General features: G+C 42.4%; 1 protein-coding gene across 1 annotated transcript in view; it reads left to right on the top strand.

The window, feature by feature from the left end:
* The window catches only part of DNAH11 (dynein axonemal heavy chain 11), a 4,606,558-nt gene that overhangs the window by 542,810 nt on the left and 4,038,729 nt on the right, over window positions 1-25,019 (top strand). Inside the window, exon 13 of the mRNA XM_044065542.1 lies at window positions 13,479-13,583. Within this exon, the coding sequence (XP_043921477.1) occupies window positions 13,479-13,583 (105 nt within the window). The remainder of the gene's footprint in view (window positions 1-13,478; window positions 13,584-25,019) is intronic.

Raw genomic sequence — 25,019 nt, 5'->3', positions numbered from 1 at the left:
CCCCCCACACCCCCCGCTACTTAAATATACCAACTCCAAGATCCCGCTACAGTGTAGGGAATGGGAAATTTCCTGTTTGCGCATTGTAGCGCACTGAAGTGCGATCTCGGAGTTGGTATATTTAAGTAGCGGGGATGTGGGGGGTGCAGGGGGGGCTTGCCCCCATGCTTAAACCCTTTTCTTTTTCTTTTTTTTATTTTATTTTATTACATATTCGAACATTTGAATGTTTGATTGCTAAAGGTAGATCTTTAGCGATTCGAACATTTAAGTGTTCGGATATGTAATATAGACCCTTTGCCATCACAGCAGGCTAGCAGTTTGCCACAGCTGCAGTTGAGTGACTCTGCTGTGGCCAGTAGTTGTACCTTAGGCCATTCATCTTTTATTCTGGATCCCTGTGGTGTATCACCTACAGCCACCATGGACCGGGAATTAACCACATCCTTTGCAGCAGTTGAGGTCCCCTCAGTGGGCAAGGGAGAGATGCTCTTGTCAGTTCTAGGAGAGGAAACAGGTAAGGTTTCCCTGTTTTTGCCAGAATGTTGTATCCATCCCTGGGGAAGCTGCTGCTACCATTAATAACACTGTTGGTCCCATGTTGCCTGTCAAAAGAAACCAAAAACTAAACATGTAGCGACTCATCCTCAAATCTCCTCAGGCAGAAGCAGTTTACTGGGTTTGGCTCACGGGTTAATTCAGGATATTGACCCTTCTTGTTAAGTAGTTTCTGGTAAAAGAAGAGAGAGACCTACTTTCATTGAGAGATTCAAGATTCTGAATCTGGACAGGAGTATGGAGGGACAGGTAAAGGGTTTTTGATGACTCAGACTCAGAAAATCATGGTTTCTAACTCTCTGTGTAGGGGGTTCTCTTTTTCTAAGACTGTTTCTAGAATGTGCCAGTGTTTTCAGTGGAAGAATACAGATGTTTCATGGTCCCTCAGAAAATACTATGAGCTGATACAGAAGGAATTTCCAGAACCTGCACCCATTCCTTGGGTTTTGTCAGCTTTGGAGGATGTGTGTGTTACTGCCTGCAGATCTGATGTTGTTAATCTTATTTCCATTCAACACTGATGGGTTCGGTTTCGAGCTGTCGGAACCAAGTCAGCCTATTACCAAGCTCGTGCCAGCCAAAAACTCTTGAGCTAAGCTTCTACCCACAATACCCTTCTCTCTGTTACCTCAGATCTCATTTGCCACGTTTCAGCCGAGCTCTCAGCTAAGTGGAAATTTTTTTGATATTTGTGTAAAAAACTTGTTTGTTTCTAAAAATTTGTGAGATATAGTCCTTTTAATGTCAAATTACAGTAGGGTTAGTTATATTTCTCTCTAATTTTTTCTATTTCTACCCATTGGTAACCCTTTTCAGTATCATTGCTGGTATGGCCCTTTTCTCTTTACCCTTGTGGTATTCCTTGAATATATCATAGTTGGTATTCTACCCTGTTCTTTCTACTGTAGTGGTGTGTTTTTGAGACTGGATTTGTTTATATTTTTCTGCATGTGTTTAAATCTTTTCTGGCCTAGGAAATTAGAATTTCATTCTTCTGAAGTTTTTGAATTGTTGTGTTTACTTCTCAATATGTCGGATAAGAAGAGTACATCGGGTTTCAAACACTGTACCTCTTGTAATGGTAAATTACCTAATAGTGACTCTCATGATGATTGTGTTTATTGTTTGGGGGTGCCCCACCTTTCAGTGCAGCCTCCCTGTAGGATTTGTCAGAGTTTCAGAAACGCACTCTGAACAAGTGCAAGAATAAACTAATCTTGAGGGGGCTACTTAAATCTCCCTTTTCAGAGGCCTTTTCTGCGATGCAGATCTCAGCCCCTCATATGAAAGTTAAGAAAAGGCCCCATTTGGTTCCCTCTTCACCCTTGTGTGACCAGGGTAAGTCTGTGAAAACAAAACTTCAGAAGTTATCCTTTGAGCATAAGCCTGCCTCCTTAGCACCATCCTCATCTGCTCTAAGCACTTAGAATATTGCTACATCAGTGCCAGCTTCATTACCAGCTCAAGTACTTCCTCCGGCACTGACTATAGACCTCACCACGCCTGCTATGACTTCGGCACATGTGACCATTTTGGCATAGTGCAGGCCTTCGATGCCAGTCTCTGCAGTGATGATTGAACCTCCCGTTTCAGCTCCGAGTGTCCCTTCAGCACCGAGCTGTATTACAGCAACACTGGATTTGACCCCACTACTTTCTGTCTCTAAACTCGAGACATCTGTGCTGGCAGATCATGCACCATGGACCCGATACTCTCCATCCATAGCCCATTCTTAGATCAACCTGACTTCCCATCCGGAGTATCCACTAGATCCACCAGGGGGCCTTTCAGAACTTGATGTGGTGTGTCTTGTGGATCAGCTGTTGGCAGCCAGGGGGATACCCATGCCTTCCAAGACCCATCCTCCGGCTGGACTTAGGTTGACCTCTCCACGGACTCCATCCTATTCTCCTCCTTCAGCCATCTTGGTTCTGAAGCCTTCTGCTCTGATGTCTTTCTCAGAATGCCCCCATCTCGGTGCCTGTAGTAGACCTCACTGAGGCTCCAAGTCTGTCCCTTTGGTCCTCGGTTCCTGCTGAACCGGTCCTCCCTCAATCTCATGATTGGGCAGCGGGCTCCTTGGTTTGTGGCATGGTTCAGAGTAGTCCTTTGGTTCCACCCTCGGTACCGGTAGGCTCATCTGCACCAATCTAGCTTGATGGTCCATCCTTGGGAGTGGGTTCGACGGAGCGGGGTGTGACCCCTGGTCCCGAGGTTGTCCTTTTCTGTTCCAGGCTCACTGGCCTGCTTCCCATGTGATGGAGAAGGCTCTCGCTTCCGGAAGCATTCTGCCGATGTCAGAACCCCAGTTTTCTCACCCTGAGCTACATCTGCCACAGACCACCTCCCTGGGACACCAGGCAGGGAAACCACAGGAAACTCCAGTTCAGTGTTCCCACTCTTCCGAGTCCTCCTTGGATGCTTCCACTGAGGAGCCCCCACAGAAGAGATTGTGCAAGAGGAAGGATGTTGACTCACCTGAGGAGTCTCTAACAGAAGACACGGATTATGATGATGGTGAAGGGTCCCCATGGTCACCCCCTGATGATGTCTCCTTCTGAAATGTTAAAGCAGAGGGGTGACTCAAAGCCCTCCAACCCTTCCTCTGAGGAGTCCATGTTCCTGCAGGCTTTCCGTGCTCGGCCATCTACCTCGTGGGTGACCCCACCTGCCGATGAACTAGTCCAGCTGGTAGTGCAACACGCATGGAAGAACCCTGACTCTATTGAGCCGATCCCTCAGAGTCCTGACAAAATTCTTTCCCCTCCCGAGAACCCACACTGGTCCAGAGGGTTACCAGTTGACACTGTGGTGGTGGTGGTGGCAGCCACAAAAAGGCCCATCAAGGAGTCCCGTGCTGTGGACAGATCGGGGAAGTGAGTATTTGCATCATTGACCTTTGCCATTCAGTCCCTGAACTACTTGGCACATTTTACGAGGCCCCAAAGAGACTTGATCTCAGAACTCTCTGGAACACTTGCAGGACAGGTGTCTGACGAGGTATGGTACAAAGTTGCCTCGCAGCTTGCTACCCTGGAATCAATCTCCAACTCGTCCATGAGGTTGCTTTCACATGCAACCGAAGGGGTAGCTAGAGCTACGAGTTCAGGCATTGTTATGAGGCGTCTTGCCTGGATGTGCATTTGTGACCTCACGGATCCCCTCAAGTTTTTCTTTCTGAATGCTCCCATCGAAGCATCCTCCCTTTTTGACTCCAAAGTGAAGGACATGCTAGCCAGATGTGAGCAGGATGGTAAGACCCTATCTGCCGTAGGCCTTTATGTTTCCAATCCTCAATGCTTCTTTTCCAGGATCTAGAGGAATGGGAAGATGTGGCAAAAAAAATCTCAGGATCCTTTCCATGCAACATGTTGTGATGATACCCCCAGAGGCAGAGAGGGTAACAACCCTGAAAGACATCCCTATAGAGGCAGGAGGGGATCCACGTAACCAACTCCACAGAGACTCTTTCTCTGGACAGTCTTACCAGAGCTCCTGAACAGCTGCCCAATTGCTTGCCTCTGGAAGCATTCAGGGGTCGTTTCTCTCTGCACTAAGCTGCTTGGCACTCTATTAACACAGATTGTTGGGTGCAGAGTATAATTACCAGAGGTTACACCATTCCCCTTATTTCTTACCCGAAACTTCCTGACATTCCACCCAGTCAGAGGGAAGAGGCAGCTTCAGAAATAGAAAAACTATGCCAAAAAAGTATCATCCAAGCAGTCCCAGCAGACCAGTGCGGATCCAGATTTTACTCAAAATTCTTTTTGGTGCCAAAAAAGACAGGGGACTGGAGACCCATTCTGGATATCAGCAGCTTGAACAAGTCTGTTGCCCAAACCAAATTCCAGATGGTCACGGTTCAGTCAATCCTCCCCTTTCTGAGGGAGGGCGATTGGATGTGCACGATAGATCTCCAGGATGCATATTACCATAACAAAATGGACAAGTGCTCCATGAGTCTGCTTCACTTCTGGCTAGGAGCCAATCATTACCAGTTTCGTGCCCTGCCATTTGGTCTCTCTACAGCCCCCAGAGTGTTCACAAAGTGCATGGCAGTGGTCACAGCTCACTTGAGACTGAAAAGATTCCAGGTGTTTCCATATGTGGACGATTGGCTCCTCACCACCCCCACCAAGCATCTTCTGGTAACAGCCCTACAATACACCCTTTCTCTGGTGGAGATTTTGGGGATAACTGTGCACTGGGAGAAGTCAAACCTGGTCCCTTCCCAGCAGATAGAATTTATCGGAGCAGTCTTCAACACCTGATCCTGTCTGGTGTTGCTCCCAGCTCACAGACTTCAGAGATTGAGGCTTCAACTCCAGGTGACACTCTGTCAAAACAAAGTCTCAGTGAGAGAAGTTATTCAGGCCCTAGAATCCATGGTAGCTTCAATCCCAATAGTGCCTCTTGCCAAGCTGCACATGCAAAATCTCCAATGGCTTCTTCTTTCTCAGTGGTCCCCAAATCACCACCCTCTACATTTCCAGATCCAGATAACCAACTCCTGCAAACAGTGCCTTCTTTGGTTGATGAGGCCAGACCGAGCTTTGGAGCCGCCCATTCCAGTCCCCTCATCCCAAGGCCATTGTGACCACAGATGCTTCCCTGATCAGGTGGAGGACCATTTCCAGGGAAAGACGGTCCAAGACACATGGTTAATTTTGGAGGCCAATCTGCCTTTCAACGTTCTGGAACAGAGAGTGGTGCTGATAGCATTGTAGGCATTTCATCTGGTTCTTCCTTCTGGGACAATTGCAATTCAGTCAGACAACATGTCAGTAGTCTGGTATATCAACAAGCAAGGAGTAACCAAGTCCTACCCTTTGTGTTGAGTGACCATGAGGATTTGGCAGTGGGCGATAACTTCCAACCACCTTCTAATAGCAAAGCATATCCTGTGGAGTTCCAACATGATTGGGGACAAACTGAGCAGATATATCCTCCTGCCCCACGAGTGGTCCCTCAATCCCAATGTGGCGGCAGAAATTTGCAGCCACTGGGGCCAGCCGTGCTGCGACCTTTTCACGTCTCCATCGAACAGCAGATATTTTTCCCTATTCCCCCCAAAGGGGGAGTCCTCGATGGACGCTTTGATTCACGATTGGCCCACGAGAGTTCTTTATGCTTATCCCCCCATTTCTCTGATTCCACAGTTCCTAAAGAAAGCTCATTGGTTGAAATGCAAAGTGATCCTCATAGCCCCTTTTTGGCCTCAACAAGTTTGGTTTCCCTTCCTTCAGCCTCATCTGATATACCCACCGTGGATTCTGGACCCTCTTCCCGACCTGATTGTCACCCCCAAGGGTTGAGCCACCTGAATTTGTCCAGTCTCAAGCTGACAGCTTGGTTTCTCCACTTCTGTTAATTGCCAGGCGGACTTATCTCACCTCACCTGTTCAGGATATTATCTTGGCCTCTCATAAACCATCCACCAGAAGACTGTAACAAGACAAATGGAAAAGGTTCTCTCTCTGGTCAAAGAATAACATGCTAAATCCCTATTCGGCTCCGGTCACAGCGGTTTTGCAATACTTGTCTAAGTTTTGTTGAGGAGGGTGCCGCAGCCTCTACCATACGAGTACATCTGGCTGCAATTTCAAATTACTATAATGGGCTGGATGGTACGCCTCTCATCTCACTACATTTATGTAAAACCTTTCTCAAAGGAGTTTCACACATCAGGCCCCCAGTCAGACAGTCTATAGAGCCATGGAACCTCACATTAGTTCTACAGTCTTTGACTCAACCCCCCTTTGAACCTGCAGCGACTTGTGACCTGAAATTCTTGTCTTGGAAATCCTTGTTCTTGGTAGCCATTATGTCAGCCAGGTGAGTTTTGGAGCTACAGGCACTGTGCATCAAAAGACCCTATTTGGTCTTTCACAAGGACAGAGTATCACTCCGGACGAATCCATCTTTCCTCCCCAAGGTTGTTCCTGACTTCTCCATCAGTCAGTCCATTGACCTTCCAGTATTCTTTCTGAATTTTTCTAATAAAGGAGACTTCTGCCTACATTCCTTGGATGTACATAGACAACTGAGATTCTGTTTTAGACAGAAACAACATTATGCGCAAGTCAAACCAGCTTTCCATTTCTTTTTCTGGACCTAGAATGGGAAATTCTGTATCCAAGGTTACTTTATCAAAATGGCTAAGGGACTGTATATGCTTCTCTTACTCTTTCACAAAGGAACCTGTACACTGGTTAAAGCCACTAGATCTATAGCAACATCTGTAGCTTATCACTCCAGGGCTTCTATGGATGACATTTGCGCAGTAGCCACTTGGGCTAAACCCCACAGTTTCATCAGTCGTTACAAATTGGACGTGGTCTCCAGAGGGAGAGCTGCCTTTGGCTCAGTGGTACTCAGGGACATTCTTCCATAAAGGCCACCAATGTGTCTCAAGGTAGCTTGGAAAGAAGATTAACAACATCAGATAAAGAAGTTATGTCTTACCATAACGTTCCATCTGTGTTGTTCATCTTCTTTCATTCATCACTTCCACCCTCCTTCCCCCTCCAAAGAAAAATACAGTGGTATCTGAAGTCTCTTTGGTCTCAGCACCACCACTCCTTGTCTTTTCAGATCCTAGTGCTGGGGTCTGTCAGACAAGGAATCATTTAGTGGAGACAGCAGATATCTCTAAATCCAGGCCTCCTCTTCTCCTTCCCTGTTCCAAATCAGTCAGTCATCAAAGACGTCTTGGGCTTTGCTTGGGGGCAGTTTCAAGGGAGATAAAAGTGCAAGGTGTGTGAGATACCAAGGACACGTGCAAGCACATAAATATAAATGAAATGCTTGTCCTGATCAAGGCACTCAACTCTCTGAATCATCTTTGGTCCCCAGAACATCTTCAAGTTGTTACAGACAGTACCACAGTCATGTGATCATCAACAAAAGTTGTACCCCCTCTGTGGAGTGGCAGTGTTAGCTGGTGGTATGGATTCACAGAACAATCTCACTCTATAAGCATCTTGCATTCCATCAGAGCAAACCTGTGTGGCAGACAAGCTGAGGACAAGGGCAGACCCTTATGAATTGAAGTTAGAACAGTGTTCCTCCAAGGTTTGATCCATCTGTGGAGAGGTCCTCTCGTAGATCTCCTTACCTCTTCTCTGATCAGTCAGCTGGCAAGATTCTGTTCCAGGATTCCATGCAAAAAGACCTGGAAGATAGCTGCCTTTTATTTTCCATGGACAGTAATGTTCCTGTATGGTTTCCTACCCTTACCACTAATATCCAGGGTACTTCTGAAGATTTAGAAGGAGACTCCAAAATCATTGTGTTGACTCCCTTCTATGCCGGGCAACTGTGGTTCTCTCTTATTTTGAAAATGACCAGGGGCAATTACCACAAGCTTCCTTACAGACTGGATCTACTCACACAAGAACAGGGGTGTTTGATAGACCCCAACACTGATCAACTTCGATAGACTTCTTTGATGATAGGGTCTTAATTCCTTTTAGGCATCTATTTACTGAGGATGTGCAGCAGCTACTAATGGAGGCAAGAAAGCCTGCTACTAGAAAATTGTACATTAGCAAATAGGAAAGGTTTTCTAGCTGGTGCCAACAAATAAAGCACTTGGCAAAGGCTAGTTGCTCACTGGTTTTACAATATTTGTGTGAGTTACTATATTAGAACCTTTCTTACTCTTCTATCAAGGTTCATTTATTCATCATTTCAGTATGTCTACCCATAGATCCTCCTCTTTTAATGCATTCTCATGTCAAAATGTTCTTGAAAGGAGTTACTTTCAAGAAAACCAGTGACTTCTTGAGATCTTAATTTTATGTTAAAGAAGCTAACACTTACTCCCTTTGAACCAGCAAACCTGGCTGACTTGAGGTTCTTAACATGGAAAACAGTTTTACTGATTGCTCTGATCTCTGTTAAGAAGGGTATCTGAGTGGAAAGCTCTAGTGATGAGTCAGTCCTATCTCATTTTTCACAGGGACAATGTTTCTTTGAGTAGTAGTCCTTCATTTATATCTAAAGTGGTACCTGAGTTTACTTTAAGACAAACTATCCATCATCCTGTCTTCTTTCCTGAACCCAAAAATGAACTCTGGTACTATTGTGACAGAATTAAATCTTTCTGATCTTCAGGTCAGTTGTTCATTTCTTGTGAAAGTAAGAACAGGTAACTGTTTAAAAAAAAGCTGTTTCATGTCACAACAGACTATTTACAAATGGTTGTCTAAGTCTATTACTTTTTGTTATATTCACCACAACAAAACTATTCCAGGCAGGATTAAGGCCCACTCTAGCAGGACCTTGGTTTCATCTATGGCTATTTGGAAAAGGTTGGATTCTAGAAGCATTCTATAAGCTGTTACTTGGTCTACTCTGCATAACTTTACAAAGCATTATACAGTGGATATAAAAAGTTTACACAACCGTTAAAATGCCAGGTTTTTGTGATATAAAAAAATTAGATCACAATAAATTATTTCAAAACTTTTCCCACTCTTAATGTGACCTATAACCTGTACAATTCAGTTGAAGAACAAACAAATCTGTTAGGGGAAAAATATAAAAAATAAAAAAAGTACAATAAGATGGTTGCATAAGTGTGCACACCATTAAATTAATACTTTGTTGAAGCACCTTTTGATTTAATTACAGTATTCAGTATTCTTGGGTACATGCATGCCTGCCATCAATTAAAGAGACTGATTATCCCTCAAATAAAGTTCAGCTATCCTAGTAGGATTTTCCTGACATATACTCAGTTGCCTGCTACAGCAAACGCCATGGTTTGCAAGAGCTTACAAAGCATCAAAGGGATCTCATTGTTGAAAGGTATCAGTCAGGAGAAGGGAACAAAAAAATTTCCACAGCATTGGATATACCATGGAACACAGTGAAGACAGTCATTAAAAAGTGGAGTAAATATGGGACAACAGCGATGTTGCAAAGATCTGGACGTCCCACCAAAACTGATGGAAAGACAAGATGAAAACTGGTCAGGGAAGCTGACAAATGACCTACAGCAACACTGAAGGAGCTGCAGGAATTTCTGGCAAGTACTGGTTGTGTACTACATATGACAACAATCTCCCGTATTCTCCATATGTCTGGGCTATGGGGTAGGGTTGCAAGAAGGAAGCCTTTTCTTACACAGAAAAAAACTCAAGGCCTGGCCAAAATTTGCAAAACAATACATCAAGTCTCCCAAAAGCATGTGGGAAAATGTTATGGTCTAATGAGACCAAGGTTGAACTTTTTGGCCACAATTCCAAAAGGTACATTTGGTGCAAAAACAACACTTCACATAAACAAAAGAACACTATCCCCACAGTGAAGCATCATGGTGGCAGTATCATGCTTTGGGGTTGCTTTTCTTCAGCTGGAACTGGGGCTTTAGTCAAGGTGGAGGGAATTATGAACAGTTCCAAATACCAGTCACTTTTGGCCCAACACCTTCAGGAGTCTACTAGAAAGCAGAAGATGAAGAGGAATTTCACCTTTCAACATGACAATGACCCCAAGCATTCATCCAAATCAACAAAAGAATGGCTTCACCACAAGAAAATTAAAGTTTTGGAATGGCCCAGCCAGAGCTCAGACCTAAATCCAATAGAAAATCTGTAGGGTGACCTTAAGAGGGCTGTGCACAAGAGATGCCCTCGTAATCTGACAGATTTGGAACACTTTTGCAAGGAAGAGTGGGCAAATATTGCCAAGTCAAGATGTGCCATACCAATAGACTCCTACCCAAGAAGACTGAATGCTGTAATTAAATCAAAAGGTACTTCAACAAAGTATTAATTTCCAGGTGTGCACACTTATGCAACCATGTTATTGTATGTTTTTTTTTTATTTTTTATATTTTTTCCCTAACAGATTTGTTTGTTTTTTAATTGAATTGTACAGATTATAGGTCACATTAAAGGTGGGAAAAGTTTTTAAATGATTTATTGTGGTCTCAATTTTTTTATATCAGAAAAACCTGGCATTTTAACAGGGGTGTATAAACTTTTTACATCCACTGTAAACCTTATGCCTTGTCTATGTCTAGATCAGGCTGTTAAAGGACCATACTCCAGGGACGACTTCTTCCACCTTCCAAATGTAGTAAGCTAGGGTAATCTGCCCATATATTCTAAGGCTACTGCTGCAGTGTCAATATAATGAACATAGCATAGTTGTGTACGTAATTTACCATGACAGTAGCTGTTCAAATGATCACTGCTGCAGTAGCAGCTCCCTCCCTCCCCTTGTTTTTGGTGTGTTTATGCCATGGTGTGGTTATTTATTTTTTGTTCTTCCTAGTACTGCCTTTTTTTTTCAAAAAATGTGTTATTTTCCAAATATAACAATAGTTAGAATTACATTCATCTGTATAGATGATAAAATATAACATCATATATACATTATTTACAAATGGCCTGAACAATTAAGATAAATAAGAAAAGAAAAAAACAATCTGTGAAAATATATAGGTTACACATTAAGAGTCTGTGTCCATTTTTAATGTCTCAGTAAGAGAAAGAATTTTCTTCCAAGGGTTGTTGGACCATGTTTTAGGGGTAATTCTCAGTTCTTTCACTTTAATTTACATTAACGCTGTTTTTTTCCAATAGTTTCAGGAATTCTTCAATAGTGGGTTCTTGTGATGATTTCCATTTTCTTGGTATACGTTTTCTTGCTACTACTAATATAGTCCAAAGAAGATAGAAGTCTTTTTTATTAATTTCTGTATTGTCATTAACATTCAGAAAAATTAGAAATTTAGATAATACAAAAGTATCTGTGTAAATAGCTTGAAGAAATTTAGTAATTCCTTCCCAAAATCTTTTAATGTTAATACATTCATATACAATATGTATCCAGTCTGCCTTGCATTTTAATGAGCATCTTCAACAAATAACATCTTCAGATGAATTAATTTTGGCTAATTTGTCAGGTGCCTAGTACAGCCTTTTCAGAGCTCGGCTTCCTTCTGTCTGTTAGCAGGAAAGCTCTGAAAGGCTTGACGCCCGTACTTGTGTTTTAGTCAGCTAAGCTCAAGCTGCCTGACAGTTTAAGCATGTGTAAGGTGCCATGAAGCTTTGGAAGCTGGCTGGCTATTATATCCTTGGCAGGATATAACTCATATAGCTGAAGCTACTGCATCAGTGATCATTTTTTATTTAAACAACTGTTCTTTATATACTGTGGTTATCAGGGTCTTCTTTCATCTGTACAGCAGGCGATTATCACTGACTTGGCAATGCTGTGCTTCCAGTTAACCTGGATCACCAACATGTGTGTATTGCCTCCCTCTGTTGATATAGTTTATATGTTTCATTAATACAATCACTCTTCTGGGAATCGGAATGGAAAATGATGTGTATTGGCATTAGGATTAGTTAGCAAATTATTTATGAGGAACTACAGTATTGTGGCTAAGCTGTAAAATACTCTTCCAGTGCCCATATATTATACAGACATTATTAAGATGTTTAGGTAAAAGTAGAGGCACATTTACTGAGCTTGGTAGTTATTCAGGTCTTTAGGATTTGGAAGAGGTTGTATGGCAGATTGGAAATTCTTGCTATGTATAGCAGTTTATTTGCTGATAACTGGAATAATAGCTGCAGCTGGCCAGATAAAACCGACTTTGGTTGGATTCCTGAAAAACTGTGATGATGCTTCTGTGATGGAGGATAGAAGTAACCTTACCACATATTTTAAGGCAGTTCTCCATTTAGTGCATCTGTCAAATCTGTTATCTAGGCGTATTATTGTAATGTATTACACCTAGTAACAGAGGCTGTTAAATACTCTCTTCTTTGTTTAGAATGCTTGTTGATCTGCTTACACTGTGTATTGATATTCCTATGGTTTTATACAAGATTTCCTTCTGTATAATGTCGGTCCATCTTACAAGATCCTGAATTCCAAGCCGTTTGCTGCCATCTACAGTTTCCTTGATGTTCACGTAGCGATATCAACATGCTGCAAGTAACTTGCCACCTGTGGAAGTGTCAGTTTCATTTTTAATCTGCAAGCAACGCACATACCTGATCTGTTAGGCAATCATATATGCAGTAACAGCTTATGCTGGCATACTTTACCAGCCCTGTTGTTTAGCAGAGTGAATTAAATTACAGGTGACATCCAGTCATTTTTACTGCATTATTTGATAAGCATTGTTTTAGTAATTACATTTTTAAATTTTAATTTATGTGTAAACTGGTCATCAGACCCTTTTTGCCATTCCTTGGGCCACAAGGGCAAGCGAAAGAGAATACAACTTAATCTGGAGAGTTTAGTGAAGACAGTCAACCAGAATTTATTTGGCAGGTGACAGGAACTGGAGTTTGTGTGTCTTTCGGCTTTTTCCCAGTTAGGGGTCGCCACAGCGGAACTTCGGTCTGCTAATGATTGGCAGTAGAGTTTTACGTGCTGACTTGCCGGGCCTAACGCACAACCTTCAACGAAGGAACGCCCATTCACGCATGTCGCCACACAGAAGATGCTCTAACTGAGAATCGAACGGGCAACGTCTAACTGTGAGACTGGAGTATGTTTTAGTATATTTGGGTTTACCACTGTTGCTCTTCTTCTCTAGCTTGGGAGATTTGCATTTTATGTTTAGACTGTCAGAATGACTTGGCTTAACATTATAGTTGAAAAAACATTTATTGTTGCCCTTTGCTTTACAATAAGTCATGCTAACCTGCTTTTACAGCCTTTATGATGTCTTCATTTGTAGTGCTAAATTGCTAATATGAAAACTAGATGTAATTTAAGGATATTTGAAAAAAGCTTACTAGAAAATTATGAAAGGATATGGGTTATGTTCTGTGAGCTTCAACCATATAATGCTTCTTTCGGGGGATTGTGTGAAACAGAAAGGGAAATATATTTTATAATTATTTTTGGAAATAACGATTCTTTTTATTTTTGTGTTGCAGCTGGTGGCTGTATTGAGAGAAGTAAAATACCTCCAGATCCTAAATCAGCATGACATTCCTGAAGCAGCAGTTGCTATGTTTGAGGAAAAGGAAGCTTACCTTAAGGTTTGTACCAACTTACCACCTCAACTTGCATCTCATTCCATCTGAATACACTTGATAAAGGCCCTTGCCATGCTCATTAAAACCACTTATTCAAGGCTTATACCTCTTTTTTTCTAGGTATTAGTAAAACATTTTATTTACTATTGTTTGATAGCTGGCTAAGACTGGCTGGGGAAAGACTATTGGTATGAACTAGGCTTTGTCATAGGTTCATAGGTAAGTACTAGGCTAGCTGAAATTGCAGGCCATTTCTGTGCTCAAAATAACCTTATCACATTTGGTTATACAGTGGCCTTACCCATCCGATGGTTGATAATTATATATTACCCCTAATGAGATAAATGGGCTCATACCATAGATAATTTAAGGGGACCCCATACATGGCATAAAGCATTTAGGAGCTGCATCTGTCCATTGGTACACTAATTCCTAGGAAAATAAAATATTTAGTCTTCCCTAAACAGATGCATTTTTGCTTTTTAACAGTTTACAAGAATCCACTCTACCAATTTGCACCTGGCAAATATTTCTGAGAAGATCCTGCTCTTGGAGGTGTTCAAAGATCAATGGATGGTTTACGTTAGGAACTCTTAATTACTTCCTCCATTATTTATTGCTGCTTATAAGGTCATGAATTTCTCTTGTTTTTTCCTGACCTGTGGCTAAAATTTTTTATCTTAAATTTGCATTTACTTTAAACATTGTGGTAACACTACATTTTTGGTGTCAAACAAGGGGTAAATTAGAAATGGGGAAACTCAAGGGGAACCTTAGGGGATCTTTATTTGTGCATATCAAGTGTCAGTAAAATACGTTTCCCTATTGAAATGTCATCTCTCTTGTATATACTGACTCTGACACCACCATACCTCGGAGGAAAGGGAATATTCTGAGAAATGGTCATCTCAAACAGTATATACAAGTACGTTTTTTTTTAGTTAAGTCTCTGTGTTTTGGGACTCACTCTTGTGGGCCCAGACATTTCAAATGGTTGCCACAAAATCTGTATGAAATGTTTCTGAACTCTGACCATTATGTTTTCCTGTATTTTCTTCCTAGTTTCAATATCTGTTTAAGTGTTTTGCTCAAGGCTGCAAAGTATGCACACTTGGATGATGTGAGAGTAAAACTCAAGTAAGACATTCACAACCCTCAGTTCTTAATTTCAGCTTACATTTCCAGACATAATATGCTTTTGATATTAACATAGTTTGTGACTGCAGTCTCCATAGTTTCAGTATTGACATTGATTACATAGTATAGCTTACAGTGGTTTGTTACATTTGCCATGGTGCATTTGGCTCATTTTTGATTATCCAGATGGTTGATGTTTTGACAGCACATAATGCATTCCCTTCATGTGCAGTTGGTGTTTGTTTACAGACTGAGCTTTGATCAGTTCATTAATTAAACACTGTTTTAATTTAAGTGCTTCCAGCATGTAATTAATGTCACAGGTTCTAGATGTTTTAGAGGTACATATTGAAGGTTGTGCATTTGCTGCCAAATCAAGACTGCATACACTTTTTTATCTTAGTGAAGTTCTGCTGATGTGTCTTTTAAATGCACAGATTGCTAGATTGCACACATTTTGCTTTCTCCTTTTTCTTCATTTTACACCGTTACATTATTTTGTGCCTTGAAAACAACAATCATCTAGGTATTACACATAGTAAGTTCTTAATTCAGCATGTTTTTCTCCCATATGCTGCTGCTTTTGTGCCTTTGCAACCCTTTTTATGTTTGTTGTTCCATAGCAACACATTATGTATGCAGACTTGTCAGAAATGCCACAAAATTAGGCCAGCATATTAATTGGGACAATGGTAAATAAGCCTACTGTACCGATTCCCTTCAAAATAAATCTGTTGTCTCAACTTCATTGTCCTGACAACACTGCCCAACCCCTTTCTTGTGAAATAAAATCACTTGCAGCACTATATTTCAGCATATTGCCACCACCTGGTAATACATTATCTGTCATATACAATAATTTAGATACTTAAGTTATTAGTAATGTTCTTGGTCACCTCTCTGTTTCTCCCAGGAAAATATTTAGGGAACTTCAGCCTGTTCTTGTGCACCTAAAATCAGTGGTTTAGTCCATCTCTTTGTCCTTCTCTAGATTTTCAATATATACCCGCTTTTAAGATGGTGTGGGCATCAGTACTCCGTTAGTAGGCAAATTGTTAATTATTTAAATACAGGTAGTATTACATCATTTTCTCATGCCTGCTGATGCACACCGGTATTGAAACTCAGCATTTGGTTTGCTCGCAGGCTAGCATTGTGAATGTGGGCCCCCTTCCCATCCCAGCAGTGTAACGTTCCTTGTACTGAGATACTTACTTTCAGTTCTCACACTTCCGTTTCTTGCATTTGACCAGGGGCAGTTCAGTGGTCTGTAGGTCCACTACTGCCTTTTGGCTATCAAAGGGTCCCTGTCCCAATAAATGGAATATCTTGTGATTCATCTTTACTATTTTGAGTCCTCTCAAACTGTGATCTCCCTTCCCCAGTCCATCTTCATTTTGACAGACCAGTCATTTTCTTTTAAGATTATTTGGTGTATCAGTACTGTTGAATATTTTTGTGTCATCAACAGAAAGACATACTATTCTTACCAATTTTGTCACCTTTTTTATTAAATTGAGTCAGATTGATTCATATCGAGAAGTTTGCTGTGTATGCATATCTAATGTAGCAGACCATACAAAAAGGATATACTAAGTAAGGCTACAGGACTAGGACTTAAACCTGTGGCCTAGGTAATAAAAGTAGCAGAGCAATCTAACCTGTATTGTGCCATGCCTTGTCAGCAGATCAAAAGAAAATATAACTGGAATCCCAATTTTCTCACAGTATTTTTTTCTTTTATAATATTTATAACTTGCATAGGGCAAGAAAAGTTTTGTTGAAAATATAAGATTGCAAAACAATCTGGATGTAACAGAGCATCACTTTTTTGGCCCCAGAAGCATTTAATCTGTGTTCCCTCTAATTTCTGCTTCCCTAGATAAATTAATTTTATTTGGTTATTTAGATTTGATCACTGTTTAGTGCATGGGTTTCTTTTTGGAACTGCACGTTTTGACCCTTTACTGGTAATGTCTGCAACAAAGGTAGCATCAACATGTTTCTTATGTTACCATATGACATTAATCTTTAATTAAAAATGTAATTTTTCTCCTTCTAGCCACAACTTCCTCTTAGTAACTTTCTTTTAGAAATATGCTGCATCTCTTTAACCCATAGGTTTATTACAGAAAACCACGAACATTTCAAAGTACAATATCAGAACCATCTAAAGGCATTCTGGCTCCCATTCAATTACAACAGGCTAACCTGTAAATGTTTCTTAGCCTTTCAGTCCTATACAGGACACCGCCCTGTCTCTTCTTAGAATTCTACTTTGTTGTGTTCTTAAAACCTTTCCAGACCTTCGCTTTGTATATAGATCACCACTCCTCTCTATCCTTAGAACACTACTTTATCTATTTACTGCTTGAGAATTTTATTGTATTTTTAAATAGCTAGGATTGGGTAAGGCACTGCACCCCACACGTGTTTGGGGGTCTGCAAATAAGTGGAATGGCACATTCATGAAGGGATGTGTAGGGACAAACCTAGCAACATGGGATTTTGATGAGTGTGCACTTGCTGTTTAGAAATAACTTCAAGTTGTAAAAGTGTTGTGTGCCTTCACTGTTAGTGCTCCTTTGCATAACCAAGCTTTTTCATGCTGTATATCTGTAATAATTGTGTATTTTTGATGAACTGTATAATAAAGCAGCTATCCGTATTTAAGCTTTCAATGTTTTCTCTGAATATATTCTTGTGTTATATTGTGCATCAAATTGTCTTCTGAAACTTGGATTGGAGCTTTTCTCCCTGGGCCTCCACAGAAAGTGGCTTCTGCTCAGTTGGAATCTCCTGGTAAAAAAATGGAAGTAAATAACACAGATGCTTGAAGTACAACTGCGCAGACATATCCTTGAATTCAATTATATCACTGCATATTTCTTCCTGAAAGGAGCATATTTAGGTGAAAAAAGTTCCAATTGTAAACTATTATTTGTGTAATACCGGAACGTGAGCAGCATTAAAAAACAAGAAAATAAATACAACTGAATTACAAGTAATAAAATAGAAAAGCTACTATATACTTTATAAATGTAATTGAACATTAGGAGAAAAGAATACAAACAGCTTTATTTCATATCTTCAGGCATCTCTCTTTCACAGACTTCAGAAACATGTGACCACTGTGTTTTACCTGTATAGAAATATTTTAATGTTGTGCAACTGAAGGTTAAAACTACTGTATATGTAGCTGTATGTTCTTTCTGCTGTGAGTTCTGTGTAGACAAAACAGATCAGCCACTTAGAAACTATGTCTATATGAGCATTTGACAGATATTCAAATGGGAATGACAAAAAGTCTCATTTGAACATTAATAGCCAATGCTGTGGTGTTGAATGACAAGGGAAGCCAGTGAATGGAAGTTGTCAGCGATTTATGGTACACCCAGCATAAATCCATCTGCATGCACATCCAAGACTTGCTTAGTACCCCCCCCCCCCCAATGTACTGCCTTAACTACAGTGTCTGCCAAGGTACAAAACAACAGAACATAGCCACTGTTCTACATGTGGTGTAGAGGGTTAAAGCTCTAACCACAACACGTACAGACTAGGTTTAATTAGTGGCTCAGGCATCTGAGACACTGGCAGGGGAGAGAATGATGTGCCTGTTCTGCGAGGGGGAGAATGGAGGGCACAGAATGCAGTTTTAGTTCTGGAGCAGAAGTTGGAGGAACAACTGTGAAGTATTCCTGAGGGTGGATGGAGCAGCTTGTCGATGCCAACTCCACACATAAGTGAGGAGAGAATCAACACAGTTTGGCCACTGCATATCCAATCCATGTTGTGTTACCAGGGCACACACAGGGTCAAGGAATACAGTTAGAAAAACACTTCTGGCAGAAGTGTGACATGGACCTAAGGTGCCTTGATCTCATCTCATACCTTACCTAGAGATTTTCCAGAGGAGGCACTGGGATCCACGGATAGTTACCTGCAGAAAGCAACATGAGGGATGAAACCATTTTTGAAGCTGCACATTGTGTATTTCTTAAAATTCAGGTATTAAAAGTTTTAAAATTCTGCCCATGCATTGGTGATTGTAGAAATACCTTATTAAAGCAAACATCCCTGTGTCAGGTACCTGTACTTTGGGCTTTATTTCCACTGCACCTTTAAAGAACAGCTGAAAGACAGAGCATTTGCCCAGGTGGAATGTGTGTGGTTGGATTGAATTTATGGTGCTTTTTATATGTTCCATTTTATGTAGTAGATTTGCTTGTTTGATGTTAACCTGATGAAGGGCCAATCTTTATTCAAATGCTTGTCATTTAAAGTGTTTATTTAAATTTTGGACTGTGTATTTTTATATATAGAGTTTATTCTGTATAATGTAGTGTAGATTTATTCCTAGGTGCTTAATATCAGATAACTCCCAGTAAAGAGAAGACTGATTATTCAGTATAGAAATAGGAGCAAAATGTTTGATGTAACTAGCCTTTTATTCATCATATTCATAATTGACAGCTTCAGTTAACATACATTAATAATACTGAAAAAAGAAAAAGTTACACTTTATGTTAAATATATTATACATAACATGTCCATTATAACTCCCAAATGCACCATTTATTTTTTATTAACTGTACGCACTCCATCTCTTAATGATCTATTCTCTAGGTGTTTTATTTTCTTTATAGTATACAGTACTGCATTTATATCTATATAGTCTTTAATATTCACTTTTGCATGGTTGCCCATGTCCTGTCACTTTTAAACATAAACATTAACTCAAAAATATCATACCTTTAGTTCATTTAATATAATATGGTTCCCTGACAATTTTTGGGACATTCAGTAATGAGTCCTTAAACTAATTTAACTCCACTTATTCCCCAAAAAATATTTTCCCAATTTAATCATTCATTCTCTTCACGTCTTCAACATGTGCTTGAGGGAGAATCCTCTGAAGTCTACTCTGAGTACAAAAGTACTTGTATAAACAATTTTGTGCAAAAATGCTGAATTTCATGGATGTCATAACATATCCAGAGGTCTTACAAATCCCCCCATTGTCCTTTTCTAATTTATCATTCTAATCTTCTCTCCCAATCTTGTTAAATCTCTCCTGATTGTTTCTTAGTATAATACACTCAGTATTTTATGTATCATGGTAATTATCCATTTTAATAGCACCTTCTCATCTTGGTTCCACTGGTAACTCTACCAGGAAGTACACAAAAAAGCTCAAGCCTTCAGAAACGGGTGCTGGATTTATTTTTCAAACTGCAAGTAAGCGCTTTTGTTCCAAAAAGCATTTACAAGGAATTTCATCAGACAATTACAAAAATAAAACTAATGACAGTATGTCTGTTAATGGTATTACTGACTTATCAGCAGATGAACAGGTACATATTACCAATACTTCTGTAGATAACCATCAAGTAGTAAGTGTTAATACTACTAATAATAATAAGAGTAATTATAAATCTTGTTTTATCACTTTTTCTACTGATGCATATTATATAAAAGTTATTTTAGAAAAGAATTGGCTACTTTTGATAGGTGACATTAATATAAGATGAATAACTGGAGAAAAGCTAGTCTGTGTTTTTAGAAAAGGTAACAACATCAAATCTTTATTAGAACACCAGGGTAAAACAAATAAGGGTGGTTACATGTATAAATGTGGATCATGTAAATTATGTTCCATATTGTGCTACATGTGAATTTTGCCCTTGTTTTTACATAGGCAAAACTGAGTGTAAGCTCAAACATAGAATTGGTGAGCATTTAAGAAATATTATAGACCACTGTGAAACCAATGCATTAGCAAAACATATTATACAATATCCAAACCACAGTTTTAAGTTTATAGTTTTAGACATAGTTAATCCATCACATAGGGAGGGTGCATGGCCACACCTCCTTGAGAGGAATGAATTAAGCTGGCAGATCTGTTTGGATTCAGTACACTGGCCTGGACTAAATGACAGCATGTCTATAGCCAGTATTTTAAAATTGAAAGCCCTGAATAGATAGAATTATTTATTGTAGATCATTTTTTAGTGAGAATTTCATATGTATGTAAATAGTATGAAGGAAATAAAGTCTGAAACTCAAAATGTCTATCTCATTATGTAGTGATTTCAAGTTGGGGAGGAATAACTTCAGGGACAAAGTGTAAAATATGTCTTGTTATGTAGTTAAAGTTGCTAGAATAATGTGATCTGAAGTAGTTAACTTCATTTGATCAGCAACCTGTGGGTATTGAATCCGCCCTGGATCCGAGCCGGCAGCTTTCCAAGCTAAAGATCCGAGCTCTCAGCTCTTCCCCCTTACCCATAATACCCTGCTACCTCCAGTCCTCAGATCTCATTTGCCATGGCTTCTTGAAGCATAAGGTATGAGCTCTTGGCATTTTAGGTGAGAGGAATTTTGTAGAATTTTTGCTAAAATTATAGTGATTGTTGTGTGTGAGTGTGTGTTTTAGACCCTTAGTTAAGTTAAATAATTTTTTGGCTCTTTTTAGTGGTAAATTAGTGTTTTCCCTTCCCCTTACTGTGTGTGTTAGGGTGTGTGTTTGAGAGTTATGGCCGAGGGCCCTAAGTCCATTTTTTTCAAAATGTGCTGAGTGTGGTCATAAGCTGTCCCCAGCGGATGGCCACACTCAGTGCGTTCTGTGCCTGGGGGTAGCCCACTTAACATCGGGCTGCCAGATTTGCACAGCCTTTAACCCCTGGGCTCTGAGGGACAGGAGGAACAAGCTTATCCTGGCGGGACACTTGCCCGTGGATTCTTCTTCCTCCTCTCCCTCATTGGTACCAGTTGCGGCTGCGACTGTCCAGCCTTCAGCTCCCCCTTCCCTGGCTGGTACTCAACCTCCCGCTGTTTCCCAGGGAGAGGGGGACTCTTGTAAGAAAGAGAAGAGGCATAGAGAGAGGGAAAAATAGAGAGATTGGCACAAGAGTCACAAGCGGTGGGCCGAATCAGCCCCTTTGGCCCCGCTGGCTAAGTTGATTTGTTCCCCCGTGAGGGTTTCCAGGTCTTCCCCCTCTCGGCTCCGTTTCCCATGCTTCTCTCCGGAGCCGGAGGAGGAGTCCCGGTCACCTTTGAGGTCATCTAGGCGGCCTTCCCGGCCTGCCTCGGTGACTTCTTCTAGGTCTACCAGGAGTCTTTCCGACGCAGATATGGACCAGATGATGCGTTGATTCCTGCAGGCCCAGATGCAGATGGGAGTGCTCCTGCCTCCCCCCCTCTGGGGGGGAGCTCGGCCTCTTTCTTTGCACCCATCGCTCCTTCTCCGATCCACCGGGTTTCGGAGCCATCGGATCCGAGTCGTCTCAGAGCCGGGGAGTCAGCGCCGGTAGTAGTTGCTACTTCGCCGGCCTTACCCTCGAGTTTATCGAGTCATCTTTCGGACCCGAGCTCTCGGGGCCGAGAGCTGTGCTTCGGATCCGCAGGGGTGAATGTGTCTTCGGCTCCGTTGCTGTCGGACCACACTTCCCTTTCTGGTCTGATCGTGTCGGATCCGGCGCCGTTTCCCACGTTCGAGCCGAGGGGACTACTCTCAGAGCCCGGGGAGAGTGGCTCACCTTCGGCTTTCAATGTGGTGCAGAGGGTGCTTTCGAGGAGTTCGAAGTCCCCGATCTGTGCTTTGGATCCACCCTTCATTCCCTCGCATATGGGCCTGTCTTCCATCGTCCGGCCCCAGGGACAGCCTGCGTCTACACCCCAGTTAGTTCCCGTAGAGGAACATGACCCCATTGGTAAGCCCTCCTCGGACAGTCTCGCCGAGGAGGTCCCTCACAAACGAAAGTGTAAGAGGAGGCACTTGGACTCCCCCGAGTCCTCATGGAGGACACGGACTTAGAGGAAGGGGAAGGTTCCCCCAGGTCACCCCCTGAGGACATCTCCTTTGGAGACATTATGGAGATGCTGCGCATTAGAGGGGGGTGGTCAGCCCAAAAACCTTCCTCGGATGAGTCTGTGTTTCTGGAGGCATTTGACACAGGCCCATCTACCTCTTGGGTGTCCCCCCCCCCGGCCGACCCCCTGGTAGACTTGATTACTACCAGGGCTTGGAATGAGCCAGACACTATGGAGCCAATCCCTAGGAGACCGGATAAAATCCTTAGTCCCCCCCTCAGACAAGCCGGCATGGAATAAAGGTTCCCCGGTAGATGCCATGGTGGTGGCGGCCACCACCAAGAAGGAACTGGCACAAGAAAGTTCCTCGGTCCATCCTCCTGATAAGGAGTCTTGGATGATGGACCGCATTGGAAAGCGGATGTTTGCTTCAGCCACCTTTTCCATAAGGGCGCTGAATTATCTGGCACACGTCATTAGGATTCAACCGGATCTGATAAAAGAGTATGCTGGGTCTCCCCCAGAGTCCATGACGGCCGAGGACAAACGAACCTTCTTGGCTCACATGGCCACTCTAAAGTCGATATCTAACACTTCTATGTGGCTTCTCTCCCATGCCACAGAGGGGGTGGCTATAGCTACCGGAGCAGGGGTCGCCTTGTGGTGCCACGCTTAGCTCTATCTTTGCGACTTTGCGGAACTCATCAAGGCATCCTTCGTGAATGCTCCCTTTGACGGTTCTACGCTATTCAGCAAAACTGTCTGCGACACGCTACTCCAGAGCAAAAAAGATGGGAAGATGCTGTCTGCCATCAGAATTCGCTTCTCGGCTCCTCAAAGGTCCTTCTCAAGGAACCAGAGAGGACAAAAGAAGATGTGGTTCCGGAAGTCTCAGCAGTCCCGTTCCACTCCGGACCCTTTGTCCTTCAGAGGCAGGGGAGGACAAGGTGGACGCAGGCCCAGAGGCAGAGGAGGGCCGAAGAATTTCGGGTCAATAGAACCCTTCTCCGACCGACCCGTGCAGCAGCCCTGGGGTTGCCCAACTGCTCCTCTCTGGAGGCAGTCGGGGGGCATTTTTCGGAGCATTTAGCAAGTTGGGAATCCATTACCACAGATCGCTGGGTGCTCTGAATAATATACAGAGGTTACTCTATCCCCTTCATGAATCTTCCCCCGCTAGGTAAGCACCTTCCCGATGTCCCACCTAATCAGAGGGAGGCTGCGGCTTCAGAAATAAAAAAAATTGCTAGACAAAAGGGCCATCCAGCACGTCCCCCCAGAGCAGTCTGGGTTGGGCAATTACTCCAGGTTTTTTTTGGTGCCAAAAAAGACGGGGGACTTAAGACCAGTTCTCGACCTGTCAGCTTTGAACCTGTTCATTGCCAAAGAAAAATTCTGGATGGTCACTCTACAATATATTCTCCCCCTTCTGCAGGAGAACGACTGGATGTGCTCCATAGACCTCAAGGATGCGTACTACCACATTCTCATGGACAGGCGATCCAGGAGGTTTCTCCGCTTTCAGCTGGGGGCTAGTCATTATCAGTTCAGGGTCCTCCCATTCAGCCTCACCACAGCCCCCAGGGTGTTCACCAAGGTCATGGCAGTTGTGGCGGCCCACACGAGACTTCAGGGAATTCAGGTCTTTCTGTACCTGGACGACTGTCTCCTCACTGCCCCCACCAGGCATCTACTCTGTTCTGCCAGGGATTATTCTTTACTCTTGGCCCATCACCTAGGCATCACCATAAATTTCACGAAGTCGTCTCTTCACCCTGTTCAGGTTCTGGATTTCATGGGGGCCAGGATAGACACACTTCAGTCAAGGCCACGGACAGGCTATGCACCTTGTCGCTTCATGTGATAGCACTTCTGCAGTCCCCAGCCCCACCCGCAGAATTAGTCTTGAGAGCCCTAGGATCCATGGCGGCAGCCATCAGCCTTTCACCTCTTGCCTGTCTGCGCATGAGAATCCTTCAATGGACCCTTCAGGTCCAATGGTCCCTCCTCCTACATCCATTGGATTCACCGATTCCCCTAAGCAGGGTTTGCAGGGACTACTCCTTTGGTGGCTTCATTACCAAGAGCTTTGGGAAGGGAGAACATTCGTGATGCCTCATCCCCAAGCCACGATGACCATGGACGCTTCTCACCTTGGGTGGGGGGGCATTGCATGGGCAGAATCGTCCAAGGCACATGGACCCCTATAGAGACTGTTCTGCATATCAATGTTCTGGAGATGAGGGCGGTGCTTTTAGCATTGCAAGCCCTTCAGGACCTTCTTCCTCCAGGGACTATTGCGATTCAGACCGACAACATGGCGGTGGTCTGGTACATCAACAAACAGGGAGGAACCAGGTCTTACCCTCTTTGTCGAGAGGCCATGAGAGTTTGGGAATGGGCGATTTCCACCAACCGTTTTCTAATAGCAACGCACATTCTGGGTTGGTCCAACATTCTAGCAGACAAGCTGAGTCGTTCTGT

This window comes from Protopterus annectens, chromosome 3.part0, assembly GCF_019279795.1.
Source record: "Protopterus annectens isolate FY-2018-M chromosome 3.part0, PAN1.0, whole genome shotgun sequence".
Classification (NCBI taxonomy): Eukaryota; Metazoa; Chordata; order Ceratodontiformes; family Protopteridae; genus Protopterus; species Protopterus annectens.
Note: the sequence above shows the minus strand (reverse complement) of the source record. Positions and strands in the feature narration are given on the sequence as shown.